Below are 16,566 nucleotides of genomic sequence, written 5' to 3' on the forward strand. Positions count from 1 at the left end.
ACATCAACCAATTACAATGTGTCTATTCGGACACCGATTCCAATCACCTTTGAAGAAGGAAGGTAGACAATTCTTAAGACATTTGTAAATTTGAACATGACTGATTTAAGAATTTTGGTATTTTTAGATGTGTTAATGACACTGGGTTAAGTTAAAAGTCTTTATCTTTTGGAAATGCACCTGAAATATCTGTTCTTTAAAAATGCAGATTAAATGATGTCTGAGATTTGCTTCAACAAATATAGGAGGGTGAAATGACTGGGGTTATAGATGACGTAAGATTGGCTCAGAGTTGTTCACAATTGAAACTAGGTGAAGGCTACACGGCTATTTATCACACTAGCCTGTTTACTTCTGCAGATGTTCCAAGTTCTCCATAATAAAAGTTAATTTAAAAAAATTAAGAAACCTTAGCAGGAGGGAAAAGCGATCATTTGCAACGTGTTTATTTAGGGTTTATAAAAGAAAATGAATACTTAGCATAGTCCTCTAATGGATATGGGGATATAAAGCATCTGGGAGGATGTAACAGAGAGGTCTTTAAAAATTTTAAATAGACACTAGTGTAAATAAAAGAAAATCTAAAGGTGCACTAGTTAAAACTGTCATTGAATTCCACGTGGTCACATGCATCTAAAGTTGCTCAAACCATTCAAATGCTGCCTTTTTCCCTCTTTGTGACTGAAGGTAAATTTACTACAAGTATATATATTACAAATCCAACAAATATCACTAATCTCCTTAGAAACAAGTGTGAAACAAAAAGAAAACCATAAAGCCAAGGCCTTAAGATGCCCTCTAAATTTTGTTGTTACTACTGTTTAAATTGAGAAGACTACAGAAGGCAGCAGGAAGCCATAAAAAACATGTAGCCACAATCTTCTGAGATGGATTCTCTTGGGGACCCTAAATAAATGGATTCTTGACCTACTAAAATTTAATGTAAAAAAATGGTCCATTTGTAAAGGACCCATAAGATTGTAAATGGCAAACACACTACAAATAACCACCCTTAGAAAGGGAATGAATGGTGTTTATAAAAAGCAAGTCCCATGGATGTAAAGGGAGAATCATCATGATGATTTATAAGTAAAGGAAAATAAAATAAAAAGGTAACAAAATTCATGTTTCCCTAGGCCCTTCACTCAGACCAAAATATGCGGAGCTATACTCCCAAAAGCAATTTCAGACTAGAGATGTCTTTATTTTTCCCCAGACAAGCTAGAAGTTAAACAGAATGACAAAGTATATTTACTCTGGGACAGTGAAGCAGGAAAGAAACTTCAGACTGGCAGAACTGGTCCAGATCCCTCCAAAACAGCCCGAGAGAAAAAGAGAGGTAGATTTAAAGTCATCCCTTCGCTCAGAGAGAAGCTTTACACGAGGAGCTACAAGTCAGAGAACAAAGATCTGCCTTCTGTTATGATCATCTTCATTCCCTGACCTTCTTCCTTACAAGGAAAGAGAGAAGAGAGCTGAGCTGGCAACTTGGGGAATGCTCCCTAAAAAAGAAAATGATTCTGTCCGAATGATTAAAAAAAAAAAAAAAAAAAACACTAATGCAAGCCTAGCACCCCCAAGGCAAAAAAGAAAACTCTTCTTTCTCCAATTCACCAACTGAACCTCACCTGCCAGGTTCTAAAACCATAGAGTATGCCGGATCCTTCAAGAGACTATAAGCAAACAGACGGGATACACTCACACTAAGAACGCACCTACAGACCACGAAACAACTCTGAATGCTTTTACCAGATTTCTCAACCAGCAGTGTACAGAAGCAAGAAGTGCTTACATTTTCGTCAAAACTAAGCCTAGATTTTTGCCCTGGAGCTGTCATGAATATATATGCACTACATGTGTGACAACTCTCAGATGACCTTTTGAAACCTTAACAAGAATGATACTTCATAGAGTTGTTTTGGGAATTAAATAAAATAGCATATTAATAGACACTACAGTATGGAAATCCAGTAGAGTATCAGGCTGGGTGCTCAATTATTTCCTCTTTCCTTTTCTGAAGTGAGAATGAAAGTTGCCTATTCATGAACCACATACACTTTGTACAAAATACAGGCAGAGAAATTTCTCTCTAAATATCCATATGCTCCCCAACATTTTCCGCCTTGAGGTCATGTGATTAAATCCGCATCTTACTTTCAGTCCCAAGTACTTACAGCCAGCACACGACCCTCTAGTTATCCTGCCTGGACACGTTGAAAATGGCAGAGCTACAAGTTAGTTGTAAGCTGCACAGACCCCAGCCAACACATGGAAGAGCCACCCAGGAGTCCAACATTTATATGTTGAAGTTAATACAACACAAAACAGCTTAGCAAAATTTAATGTCTCCTTTTATAGCCTAACTGCACTCAAATGCATACATAAAGACGGCAAGTCCTATGCTTAGGTATCATGGGATTCCCCAGTGGTTCAGTGGTAAAGAATCTGCCTGCGATGCAGGAGGCATAGGTTTGATCCCTAGGTGGGGAAAATCCCCTGGAGAAGGAAATGGTAGCCCACACCAGTATTCTTGCCTGGGAAATCCCATGGACAGAGGAGCCTATAGTCCATGGAGTCTCAAAAGAGTCAGACACAACTGAAGCAACTTAGTAGGCACGCATGCTTAGGTATTAAAGGATATCTTCCTTTCTGTGTAATTTGGTATGCCCAGAATGAACAGAATTGAGAGAAAATACTGATAGCAAAGCAGAAAAGTAATCCAACATACACAAAATAACTTAGAAACTGATGCTTATAGTTTCACCTCAAAAGAAAAGGAGAAAAAAAACTCTAAAATCAAGAATCTAAACTCTTTTAATCATACAGGTTAGACAATTAAAAAAAAAAAAGGCAACGCTCCAAAAATAAAAGCTGAGAAACTAAAAACAGCTATGAGGAAACAGGTAAAAGAAAGAAAAGCAGAACAAGACTTTAAATACCCTTGCACCATGTAGTAAAACAGCTGGCGCCACTTGCCACCGTCACAGCAGTAGTACAGGGCCACAACTGCTTACCCACATTCTGGAATATCCCAAAAGCTCTAAAAATCAAAGACTGAAAAATAATTTGGCAGCAACACCAAACATGAACTAACCTGAAACTATCTGTAGTGCCGATGTATCCCACTTAGTGAGAGCATTCATACAGTTTGGGTGTAGAAATATGAATGTGTCTGATTATGGAGTGCTGACCCGGATCCCACCGGCAGTGTTATATAACCTACATCACATTCCCTTTCTAAAATCTGAAAACTTTCACATTCTGAAACATTACTGGCCCCACAGGTTAGAAATAAAGGACTGGGGACTTGTAACAATAATAGGATAATCTCTGCATTGTCTTAATGATAAAAATCAAAATCAGATGAAGAGCATGGCTTTCTAAACCATTTGCAGTTCAGTGTACTGAATCAAACTGAATTTTGATGATTTCCCAATGGTTATTTACACTCGATGATACTTCAGTATTTCTAGTAGCACACAGATATAACCAGCCTAAACCTAAATAATGAAGAGGGTATAATGAACTAGTATGAAACTAGTTAATTAATTTAAAATATTGCTGTAAGTATTTCTGGCCTCAGTAGACCATAATTTAAAAGGTACTCAACATAGCCATTCCTGTAGGTTCACATTAAAAAAAAAACAAAAACAAAAAAAAAGACATGTATCAGATAATAAACTACAGCACAAGAGTAGTGGAAGATGGGGATGCCAGCTCTGAGGAAAGTAAAGGAGAAAGTATATTCACTAGGCATCACTACTGAGATAGGAAAATAATAATAAATGAACTACGTAAAACTTAAAGAGGCAAAGGTATTGGAGTTAACGTCTACAGCAGGATTTCTCAACCTCTACTGACATTTTAGGCCAGATAAAATCTTTGTTGGAGGGGGTGACCTAGGCATTACAGGGTATTTAAGAGCATCCCTGACCTCTCTCTGTTCACTAAATTATTAATAGCAGCTCCTCTTCCCCAGTTGCGAAAAGTCTCTAGGCGTTGCCAATTGTTCCACAGGACAACTGGAGTGGGGTGTGAGAATAAGAAGGCAAAAATCACCCCCAGATGAGAACTGGGGAAAGAGAAATATTAAAGATTTAAAGATGTTTCTTCTTCTAGATTCTAAAATGCCAAATAAGCTACCCTGTTAAAGCAGTATAGAAAGGGGAAAGAATCTTTCTAGTTCTCTAGATCTACAGGTGGTTTCATTCTTTTTTAATCTTAATTTTGTAGGAAAGACGAGAATCCACTGGAGCACCCCTGTACTCTAAGGGACAATGACTTGTTGATCTTCTTATAACTAAACATATCCATCTGTTGTTACAGCTACTCATTCAAGGATGGAATAAGGTACCAGCTGGTTATCTATAGAAAAGAACAAAACAATTTGAGTCTTGCATGCAGCTGCAAAGTAACCACGTAACTTTATAAATGCACAGTTTTCACCCACTTTCTGATTACATTATCTGCACTGAACTTAACAGATCCCTAATAAAAATGTGACCTGTTGAGGGGGAAAATATTATTTTCAATTATACCATTCCTTTGGAAAAACTTTTCAGTCACAAAGTACTGAATCTTTCTGCTACACTGGCATGTATGAGGGAAATAACTAGCTTCACTGCAAACCAATTTCTTTTTAATAATACAAATGGTAGCCAAATACCTCTGAACAATCATATTAAAAATGACAATTATGGGGACTTCCCCAGTGGTTCAGTGGTTAAGACTCTGCCTTCCAATGCAGAGTGTGCAAGTTCAATCTTTGGTTGAGAAACTAAGATCTCATATGCTTCAGTGTGAAGCCAAAAATTAAAACACACACAATTATGAAAAAGTAAAGAATATATGGGATACTTCATAGATCTCTAATCCAAAGTCATTATTTTGTCTAGAATTTCTATTTCTGTCAATTTGACAGACCAATTGGAAAACACCTTCAGTCAGAGTAGTTCTGTTCTTATCTATTTTACAAACTGAGCATCCAACCAAGATTTAATTTTTATAAAAAGGCCATTACAGGATTTTTTTCAAGAGTTGAAAACAAAAGGGCTAGATGATTAATGAAACAATTTTGTTTTATGAAATGGCATACCTTCACATAGCACATTTCGGCTAACATAAACAACAATCAAATGTATACATAAAAAAGAAAAAGCAATCTATCCATATGTGTGGGAGGATTTAAAACCATTATATAAACAACCAATCTATGTAGATTCACATGTCACTTTCATGACCTGCCTTTATATGTCAACTAGAGAAAGCTTCCAAAATCTCTCCTTAGATCACAGTGAAGGAAAGAATGCTATGTTCAGATAACTAGCAAATTATATCAATTCAATTTTATAAAATTATTGATATAATCTCATTCTCAGTGGAATACTAAAAGGGAAAACATATCACCACTATTTAAAAGTAGTTTATTATAATCCACTGGACAAAGCATTCTCTGCTGAATTAGGTTTCATTAACCATTAGCATATTTCTTTAAAGAAGATATACTATTTGTTCAACCTTGTCCAGTGTTCCTAGGTTTATTTTCTTTTTTACTCAAGTTCCAAGGAACTGCTTTTAACTAGCTGCCTGACATTCCCAATAGGTGCAGAGCTGATTAAGATAAAATTATTCTGATAGTTGGATGCTGATGCACTGGAGAAAATGCCACCAAAAGTGAAGGCATACTGCTAAGCTAGCTCTTTAACCACGCCTCAACCACTTTATTGACCCAATTCACATTAAGGAATTTCTAAACATATAAATTCATCTAATCTTCACAACAAATTTATAAAGGGGGTATAATTTTAATCTCTTATTACAGAGATGAGAAACAGAAAGACAGGAATATTCCATAGCTTATCTAAGGTAACACAGCTATTAGGTGCCAGAGCAGGGGCTTATACTCAGTCCAGCTCAAGTACCAGTTATTTCAAACCTTAAAATACATTCAATCCATCTGGAAATCTAGTTGAAATTCAGATCCTGATTCAGTACTTTTGCAGGGCGGGTAGGCAAGACTCTACATTTCTAAAAGATTCTACAGTTCTAAAATCTCACCTGTGATGCAGATGCTACTGGTCTGAAGACCATCCCTGAGCACCAAAGTTCTATCTTGCCTAGAAATGGTGCAAGGCGGTAGTAATCCGCAAAAGGAGGCAGAGCTCATCCACAGACAGTTGGCTTATGAGTAAATCAGGGCTTCCCAACTACTGGTTTAAAACTTAATCGCTTTTGTTCATTTTTTAGAAAGAAGGAAATGAGCAAAATTTGCAAGCATCATAGCACCCACTTTCAGGTTTTCGTATGTTAATACAATAACTTGGTACTGTAACGCCTCCCTCTCAATAAGGCCTTTCTAACAACCAAAAACTATTTACAATGTCCCTGAATGTCTACTTTAATATAGGTTCAATCTGAACATATTAAAGGATATTTTTAGAGCATACTTTTGTACTGTCTCAGATATGAAAAGAATTAAAGAGACTGAATTAAAAATCCAGCACCTTTCTAAAGTTCCACCACCTGTCAAGTCCTGAGAGGACACCCTCTGGGGAACAGATGGAACATAAATGTCTTATAGCACATCACTCAATTCTACTTAATAACTTTCTCTAAAAACAGGTAAGGAACTGCACATAATACAATCTCCCTTCATTCTCACTGGTACATCAACTCTTCACACTCTAATCTAGAGTAAAGAATACAAATTGAAGCCACTAAGTGTTATATCTGTAAATGCTTTGGCCTAAAGCATTCCAATACCTAAAAACTGAAACGCCATCGAATCACTGGAAATAACATTTTATCACACGTTTATACTATCAGGAAAAGAAATATCAATACTACCCAAATATATTCAGACAGGTTTAAAGCCAAACACTTAATTCAATAATTAAGTCTATCCTATGATCGCCCTGGGTGTATACATATTTGACACAGCTATATAAATAACTAAAAAAATATTTTATTAATTAAACATAGGAAAAGATTTAAGAAAAAATCTTAAGTCAGTAATTTTGATTTTGTTGTGTTTTCTTGTGTTTAAGTTTTTTTTTCAATGTACACAGACATACTTTACATTCTTCTCTGAAAAATTAAATGTATCACATACTTTGACAAGCTTGTAAAAATCATATTCAAAACCATAATGGAATTCTAATTAACTACACGTGAAAGTCAAAATAATTAGGTTTCATAGATTTCAGACAATATGAATTCACATATTTTCTAGAATTTATTAATAGAGTCCCACTATTAATTATAACATAAATTAACAAATCTAAACTGTACAATCACCATAAAGCTAAAATTCTCACCTGTGAATTACAAGAACACCGCGAATACATATTTGACACAAAGGTAAAAATACAAATTTTAAATTAGCTGTCAAAAATCCTAAAAAGGTCTCCAGTAACCCTCACTATTCCAAACTCCTGCTCAAGAACAAGACCTAGATGTTCTTCCACCCAAAAGAATCTGAAGACTTACAGAAAAACACATAAAAATATGTGAATGTTTCACTTGTCCAGCATACAAAAGACGAGTGTCCCTAAACTAATAAAAACAAAAACAACTACTCCAGTCTCCTACTAAGACTGATGTTTTCTCGGTTTTTTTTCCCTCTATTAATCACTCACACAGTCACAAAAGAACTCACACATTAAAAAAAGCAGAGAACTGAGCGGTGTCATTTGCAGCAGTTGACAGTGATCACAAGTTGTGAGGAGAGAAAGCACAGATGATGTATGTATGCCAAGTTACTGCTCAATGAGCAAGCCCAAAGGATCACCATTGCACCCGTCTAATCACTAAATGTGAAGCATTATTTCATGGACTGAAAGGAAATCTGGTATATGAAGAGAAAAATAAAAGCAAATTAAACTAAACTTTCTATCTCTAAGACAGACTATACTTCCTCTACAATAATCGTCAGTCACCTTGTGGAAACATTCCTGGGTTAAATAGGCAGAGCACATTTCTTCAGCAACTGCAACATATTGTTCTCAGGGCATCCAGCACGTGTCTATTGGGCTTACTAGATTCACACACGAACACTATTTAATAGTTTGTGCCATTCGCAGGAAATCAACAAAAACCTTTAAAAAATGTTTGACCTTATGTGCAATTTTAAAACAATAAAGACTTTTGAACTGATAGATCTTTACATGTTCTATAATGAGAAATACCAGAATACACTCTCCATGTTAAGTAATTCTTCCAGAGAGCAAATTTAACCTGACCTCCTTAAATGGCTACAGATTTGACACACCATTTAGAAGCCTGAAAGGAAATACTGATTTATTTATTCTCTAAAGCAGTGCTGTTCAACAGAAATACAACATGAGCCACATATGTAATTTTAAATTGTCTAGTAACCGTATTAAAACAGGAAAAAAGAATTTAAAAACGTTTTACATACCGTAATAACCCAAACCCAACATATCAAAATATCAGTATTTCAACAAGTAATAAATATTTTTTGAAAATCAGTAAAAATATTTTGCATTCTTTTCTTCATATTGTTTTCAAATTCTGATGTGTATTTTACACTTACAGAACATCTCATTTTGGACTACAACCGAAGCGCTCAATAGCCACAAGTGGTTAGTGGCTACACTACTGGACAGCACAGATAGCTCCTAAGTACTACTTTGATATCTGACATACTACTATCTGTTTAAAATTAGCTTACATTCATGTTTCCATTTTGAATTGAAATGTCTGATTATAAATATTAATATAAGCAAATAAACATCAGATCACCTTATCAGAGGACCCAGTTAACATACACAATAAGAAGCGGTTGGATTACATCCTATTATATCTCAAGTAGATTTCAGAAATAGGTCTGATCACCACTAGTGAACACCACTTGTAGAAAAATATAGGTAAGACAAGAAAACACTTTCATATCAAACTGTAACACTGCTTTATTTCTAGTAGCCATTCTGGTTTCTGAGTACCTATCTCCATGCAAATTATCTACAAGACAGTTTTTCTAAGTTTGATGAATCTTAGCAGTCAAACAGTCACAGATGAAAAACTGAGTGCTAAGAGGAATTTTTAAAATATTTCAGGGAAAAAATTACAAACCAGTTACTTTTAATGCACCTTATACCAACCAACAATCTTAAATCATTCTACATGAGTTTCACTGAAATGACTTCTTCCCACAAATTCCAACTCATTCACTGTCTTTTATACACATATTTCTAGTGCCAAAAATACTAAGGATTTTCCCAAGTAATTAAACCATCTGATTAAAATGTAAATAATTCCAACAATGCATTCTCTAGAAAACAGCAACTAAAACCATTAGCTTAGCACATAAACTCTGTCCTAAAGGCAAGTTACTGAATAAATCAAACAGAAATAACTATACTCCTGTTTATTACTGCATTTACATTTTTGTATCACCACATTCAGCAATTTCTAAATTTGGAAGGTCAGTTCAGACTGCACACAAGCAGTAACTTTAAAGCTTAGCAAAATTTTAGAAGTTTCTGCAATATACTTCTGAATAAACACACTACAGAACTATTACAACAGAATAAAAATCAGCACCGTTCACACTAATCCCAGCAAGAAGCAAAAATCAATATATTCATAAGTTCAAAATGTATGATACACTCTAAAAAGGTTTTTTTCCTCCCAAATTTATTTGATTCACCCAAGACAATTTTTTGTTCAATCCACTTGCAAAGCTGAAAAGAAGCAAATGTAGCCTCTTCTGCAGCACAAATATCCAACAATGATACATGACTCTCTGGATATTTTTCCACAGTTTGAAATTAAAACAACACAATTTGTTTCTTACCTGCAGTTAGGAGGAGGATCAAGGGTTATTTCAGCTAGCTCCTTCTGAATTCTGTTAGTGAAATGAGAGCAGACAAAAAGGATTTGAGAGTCTACAGAATAACCGGGGAATTACACTGCCCTCTACCACCATGCAGTTAAATGCAAGGCTGGCTTCGCCCTCAGTAATGCTAACATGGCTGCTCCCTCTTTGTTCTCAGAGGCATAACCCAAATCCCTTAACAGAAACTTCGCAGCTTTTTTTCTCACTTGCTACTGTAAGTAAGGAAGACATTCACACCTGATTTGAGAACTAGCCCTCCACTTGTACTCAGAAAAGGATGTAAAATGTATTTTAGAGCACTTTTTACCAGATAAATTCTCTTTTCAAGCTTATATGCAAATGAGACAAGAAGGGAGGAGGGAAAGCACTAGAATATTTGACAATGACTCCAAGACACTTTACCAAGGTAAAAACAAACAAGCTACTGCAAGTGCACATTAATAATTTTGACAATATTTTACCTGTCAGAAAAAAGTTTGAAATTTACAAATATTCTTACCAGTGAAAAACTTTCAAAGAATTCTGATATTTGTATTTAAGTAAATCTGTTTCCCCTGACCTTAAGTACAGCACTTAAATTTAATAAATTTGGGAGAAAAGATAGACAGCCTTGAGGTAAGAGGAAAAAAGAGCAGTTCTTATTTTATTTAAATTTACAATGCTTTCAAAACTTAAGATATGTTTAGTATGTTCATCAACAAGATTGTAAGAAACTGAGAAGGATTTTAAATTATCTCATGGACTGCTGTTATTTCATAAAATATTCTAGTTATTAACACTTGATTATTGATACAATAGAGGTGAAAATCCACAGACTATCACTAACAGAACGCCAACATCTGATCAGCTTTTATATTTTCTTTTTCTTTTGGTTGAGATCAACAAAAATCAATAAAATGTCGATATCGGCTAATGCTATAGGAACACCTGATGTGTAATTACTAAAATTCATAGGTATTCACTTACTACTACCATTGACTGGAGTCCCATTGACAGCATCTTTTTTTTTCACTATCACAGAAATATAAATCAACAGAAAACAAATGATCTTTCACTTATATCCAACAAAATATGCTTCTCCTGCTGTTGAGTATTAACATGTCAAGCATATCCACAAATTTATAGTGAAGAGGGGTAATGGCAAACTTCTCAATCACCAAGTGCCACCTAACATGTAAACGGCTACTTTTCAGTTTTACCTACTCTCACAAGGACACGGAGGTATGACCATAGCTTAATTAGAAAAAGTAAAACCTGAGATGAATGACTTAAGGTCACGCTTGTAAAAAGTGAAAACACACTTGAAGTACAATTTTAAAATCTGCTTTCAAATACAGCCAAGGCCCCGACTTTAAAAATTTTCTAGCAAACATGACCATTTCTGATCATTAAGTTTCATGAAGAGAGGCACTGATCTCTCCAAGTGTCACCTTCAATGAAGATGAATATTACTGATAAAAAGACAACATCCTCAAATGTACCAGCTAATCTGGGATCACCAAATTTTCCTTGCCAACTCCTGAATCTGTCAGATGTTACTCCAGTCTCTACTCAAGGACACTCTCTGAAGTTACCAAAGCACAGAACAAGTTTGCTTAAAAGTCTCATTCCAGGGAGGTGGCTTATATACCACCTAAGCAGAATGACAACTCATTCAAGTCCAGACAAAACCGACAGCCAAGGAAATATTTTTGAACTATTGCTGCTGATGTTAAATCAACAAAAGCGTCCATTTGGAAGACAAACTGACAACGTGCTTAATCCTTTTTTCACACGTTACCTTTTAGCACTAGTGGATAATTTAGCAGTGGTTTTGCTAGAGAGTTTGGTGTTTTTCTTCTGCTGGGTGGCAGAAGGTTTTCTTTCTTCTTGTTCTTCAGGCTCTGGAGCGGCTGGGTCTCGCTGGTCTGCATCTGAACTACCACTGCTGGTGCTGGGGCTCTCATCATCGGACCTCTGCCGATCACTGGACATCTTGGTGAAGTTATTTCTTGGAAAACTTTTCAAGAAAAAAAGGGGAAAGAAAGGAAATGTAAGTCTAAAGAAATAAACCAATAGCATTTTCTTCTCTTAATCGTCACCTAAAATCGTGTTTTAGTGAAAATGCTTCAAAAGTGTTCACACTTATCTCATCGTACAGCAAGGTTACAGGGGAGGTGATGTGTCTCACAACGGCAGCGTTCAGGGATTTACCGAACTCAAGTTAGAAAACCCACTCACATTTTTTTCCATCCCTTGGACAATCTATCAATTGTCTACTTTCTCAGAAGGCATGAAACAGATTTGCCAGGGAACTTAGGGAACGAGCATTAATAACATATGACACAGTGTAAATAACAGATCTCGCTGAAAAATGTTAAAAAGTCACTAATAACGTCTAAATATTTACACACTGACATTGGTCAAAGCTACCAAATTCCTTTTCCGAGAGGAAAACATACCCTGTTAATCGCCCATATGCTTATTTAAGGTGGTGATTCCTCCTCTGTGCACGTAAGCCTTTAAATACAACACTTAGGAATTTTAAAAATCAACTAACAAGCTGTTCTGGCCACGGCCAGCAGCGAAGATTCATCCGGCCAAGACCAAGCTGCCACCCTGGGAAAAGCAGAATTCAAACTGCACCTTCTGCAAAGCTCCCCATGCCATCAAGGTTCCTCGCTCAATTTTTACATCACGGACCGACATTTTGTCCAAAATAACCAAAAAAAAAAAAAATTTTCAGAGCAAAAACAAACAAACAAAGCCTCAAGAAGTGCAACAAATTTCCGCGCCCGCCGAGGCGAGCCGCGGCCGGCGGCGGCCACGCAGCTCGGCGGCCCTTTGTGGGGAGGGCCGCGCGGGGGCCGCGGGCAGCGCTCGCCGCGCCGGGCGCCAAGTGATGCGAGCAGCCCGGCCGGCCCCGCGGCGGCTCGCGGACACCGGCGGCGCGGGCGCCCGGCGCGAACAAAGCTGCCCGCCCCCGCCCCCTCCCCCACCGCCGCCGCCCCGGCCGCCCCCCACGCGGCCCCCCGGCCCCGCCGCCTTACCTCGGCCGCCCGCCCGGCCCGCTCGCGCGCCGCTACGGTGTGGGGGAGGGAGAGAGAAAAAAACCCTTCCTTAAGGAAATGGAGGCAGCTGGGGGGGGGAAAGGGGGGGGAGGGAAAAAAAGAAGCCGAGGAGGCTCTGGCCGGGGAGTGTGGAACATTGAAAGTCGGAGGGGGTTGTGCAGTGCCGGGCTCCGGCCGGAGGGTGGCGCCGCCCAGCGCCTTCGGAAAAAAGGGGGGGTGGGAGCCCGGCTGGGCGAGGGCGCGAGCTCCCGGCGAGGCTGAGGGGACGCGGGAGACCCCCGCGCGCTGTGGCCTCCCGCCGCCGCCGCCCGGCTCGGCTCCTCCCGGCCGCGCAGTCAGCAAGTTCCGAGGCGAGCGCGGGGGGAGGGGCGGGCGCGGCGACGGCGCGCGCTCTCGCTCGCTGCTTGCCTGGCGGAGGGGCGCGCGCCGCCGGCGGCCGGCGGGCGCGAGCTGTTCCCGCGCGCTCCCGCGCGGTCTCTCCGCGCCTCCCTTCACCCGGGGGGCGCACGCGTCCGCCCGCGCGCGGCCCGGACAAAGAGCGCGGCGGGGACCCGGCGGACTGGCCCCTGCCGCCCTTGGCCGCGGAGAAGGCGGCGGCGCGGGCGCCGTCTCGCGGGGCCGCTGTGCCGCGGGGTGGCTTCCGGCCTGAGCCCGCCTCCGGATCGAGGCTGCCCATTGGACTACCCGCCCCCACTGGCTGGAGCTGGGGTCATGCCCGGGCTGGCCCACTACCCTCTTCCAGCGCACGGGCCCGCGTAGTCCACGGGGTCCCCGTGCCTGGGCAAGGGCCTGGGTCGCGTGGCCGGTAGTCCCCCACTGCCCTGGAAGATTGGAGACTAATGGGTGTCGTGGACGAGGCCAGGTACTGAGGCAGAGGAAAGCTGCCACCTGCCCCTCTTGAGAGCTCAGGGGGCAAGATGAGGTCTTGGACACTGAGGGAAGAAGAAAGGATTTCGAGACCAGGTGGCCAGCCTCTGTTTGTCTTTGGCCCTCGGCCTTCCAAAGAGAAAGTTCCTATGGATGCTTTCAAAACTTAAAAATTCAAAACGACTAAAGTGAAGGGGAACGTAAGGAGGGTTCATACCTGAGGCTTTGCTGGGTGCTCTTCTGATGTGCATACTAGATACCAGTTCTGGAGAGCGAAACCCCTAAGTGGCACTGGGTCAGAATGTCCACACAGAAAAGCTGCAGGTGGGGGATAGTGAAGGTTAGTTTTGTTCTGTCATTCTGTCTCCAGGTGGACTCTGCAGCTTTTGCCCCGGGAAACAAAGTGGCCAGAAGTACAGACACTTCCTGTTTGCAGCCCAGACCTTCTCCAGCTCCTGAGAACTTGCTCCAGTGATGGAGCCCCAAAGGAATTTGTGGATTCCTCTCCCACAAGTGTCAGGGGCAGGGGTGCTGGGAGAATGTGGAGTTCACAGAGAATGGCAGAGTCATAACAGATGAAATAGAATTAAGGGAAAAAAGAAAAAAAGGCTGAGTGAGCCAATATGCTTATTTTTCCTCCAAATAGAAAAGTTTTGGTAAAGGATTGCTTACAATTCTAATGAGTAAGTTACATTTCTGTGATTTTTCCTAAGACACATTCAGTGCACATCTTGGAGGTCTATGCCCCAGGTGCTGGACTGCAAAATTCAGTTCAACTACTGTGTGACTAAAGCCCCATCTCTCTACTCTGTGTTAGAAGCAACCAATCCAGAAGGGGAACAGGTAATTAAAGTGCACCAGGTTGGTTAGAAGGAAGGACACTAGTCAGAATGAATGTGAAGTCTCAGATGTTGAAGACAGAGCATAGTGTGTGTGTTGACAAGCAGTTTGATTGGGCTGGATTAAAGTGTACTTGTGGAAAGAGCTTGTTAGTGAAAATACCGGCAGAAGGTTCTCCCAACTTTTACACTGCTAGCAAAAGCCAGCCAATTTGGAGTTTGGATTTTTGTCTGTTTGGAATGTGAAGTTGTGAAAGGAAAGCTATATATTAAAAAAAAAAAAAAAAAAACCATTGTTTTAGGAAATCTAATATCACAGAAGCAGACTGAAGGCCCAAAGGCCATGAACTGAAGAGGTTTGGGTGGAGCTAGGAGATTGGGAGATAAAAGATATTTAGTTATGTTTTGGTAGCATTTTCCATGATAGAAGAAACAATAGTGAACTGAAAAGCAAGGCAACTAGATTCTAATCTCATTTTACCAGATTCGTGTGACCTCAGGCAAGTTACATTTTCCAGTCAAATCTTTCTCCTCTCTTGGCTCAAAAATTTCATGATTCTTCAATGTGTTTGAAGTCATGGAGTTCCACACAATATCCACACAACAGAATACTTAGGAACTACCAAACGCTAAGAAATTGGAGTGAAATACACTGCCCTTACTGAGCTCAGTGTATAGTGGGACAGCCGGAAATGTAGACTACAGAATGAGAAGTGCTGCATTAAAGGAGTGAACAGAATGAGTGATGTATTAATAATTATCAATTAAAATTAGTCATGGAATAAATTATTAATTAAACTTGAGGTTATGGACAGGTCAATAAAAGCAACAACGAACTGGGCCTGAAAGGATCATTAAGTAATAATATAACCAGTGCTCTGGGCAAATTATCTAGGACATAATAAGTGTTCAATAAATAGTACTCAGGACATGGCAACCCACTCCAGTATTCTTGCTTGGAGAATCCCATGGACAGAGGAGCCTGGCGGGCTACAGTCCATAGGGTCGCAAAGAGTTGGGCAGGACTGAAGCAACTGAGCATGCATGCCTACACAAAATTGTTAAAGTCACCAGAAAGAAAATGAATGGTTCTGTCAAGGTTAGGGACATTAGGGGCATGCCCCTACAATAGTAGGTAAGCAGCTACTTTTACCCTTGAAAATAGGAACCATGTCTTATATGCATTCATGTTGGCATACAGAATTTGCCTAACGCAAATTATTCTATAAAGTATGCAATAAACATTTTCCCATATGACCCCTCAAAATAGTATGACAAAGTAGACTTCAGCTACTGCAAGAAGATCATTCCCTCTTGGTTTCCTCTTTTTCTCTTCTTGGTATGGGGTCCTGCCAGCTTCTGGCTCACAGCTTTGAGAAAGTCAGAAGAGGGAAAGATACAAAATTCAGTATTGCCATGAAGACCTCTTCTTCCCTTCTTCTCACAAATGCCATGACCTAAAGTAACTGGTCATTACGAGGAGAGACGAGGCAGGTTCCAGAATCCTTTAGACTTCCCTGATTTGGGAATTGCTTTTTCCCATGCTTTTCAATAGGTCTTAGTGTTATATGTGTAGATAAGTATGTGTGTGTATAACCAAGAATTCTATAGGAATACACATTTGATTTGCTTAAGTTTCTGAAGTGAGTAATTATATAAACTATAGAGGGGCCACGGATCTTTTAAAATCACCCACCACAGCCAACAACATACCTTATACACAATGGATGTAGAATACTTGTTACTTTGCTTTGTTGCTTTCATTTATTTCCTTCCACACAACAACCTTTCTCAACATCCTTTCCTTTTACCCTTCTTTTTTTTAGGCTGTTTCAGATGTTATCCAATTACGTGCACCCATTTGTCCTCTAGCTATAAAATTATCTTTATCCATTAAAAAAAAAACAAAAAACAGATTTTGGTTTATTAGGAAGTCATTTCTTGGCCCAGG

General features: G+C 39.5%; 1 protein-coding gene across 2 annotated transcripts in view; it reads right to left on the reverse strand.

Annotated features, from left to right (window-relative positions):
- The window catches only part of UBE2E3 (ubiquitin conjugating enzyme E2 E3), a 94,309-nt gene extending 80,917 nt beyond the window's left edge, over positions 1-13,392 (reverse strand). Inside the window, exons 1-3 of one of the 2 annotated variants that reach the window (XM_069577056.1) lie at positions 13,318-13,392; positions 11,640-11,858; positions 9,818-9,868 (exon numbers count right to left, since the gene is read on the reverse strand). In XM_069577056.1, coding sequence (XP_069433157.1) covers positions 9,818-9,868; positions 11,640-11,833 — 245 coding nt within the window. In that variant the 5' untranslated portion in view covers positions 11,834-11,858; positions 13,318-13,392. Of the gene's footprint in view, positions 1-9,817; positions 9,869-11,639; positions 11,859-12,888; positions 12,979-13,317 lie in introns of those variants that run through there. The other variant, XM_069577055.1, reaches the window with a different exon arrangement.
- Between the last annotated feature and the right edge of the window lie 3,174 nt (positions 13,393-16,566).

This window comes from Ovis canadensis, chromosome 2 (genome assembly GCF_042477335.2).
Source record: "Ovis canadensis isolate MfBH-ARS-UI-01 breed Bighorn chromosome 2, ARS-UI_OviCan_v2, whole genome shotgun sequence".
NCBI lineage: Eukaryota > Metazoa > Chordata > Mammalia > Artiodactyla > Bovidae > Ovis > Ovis canadensis.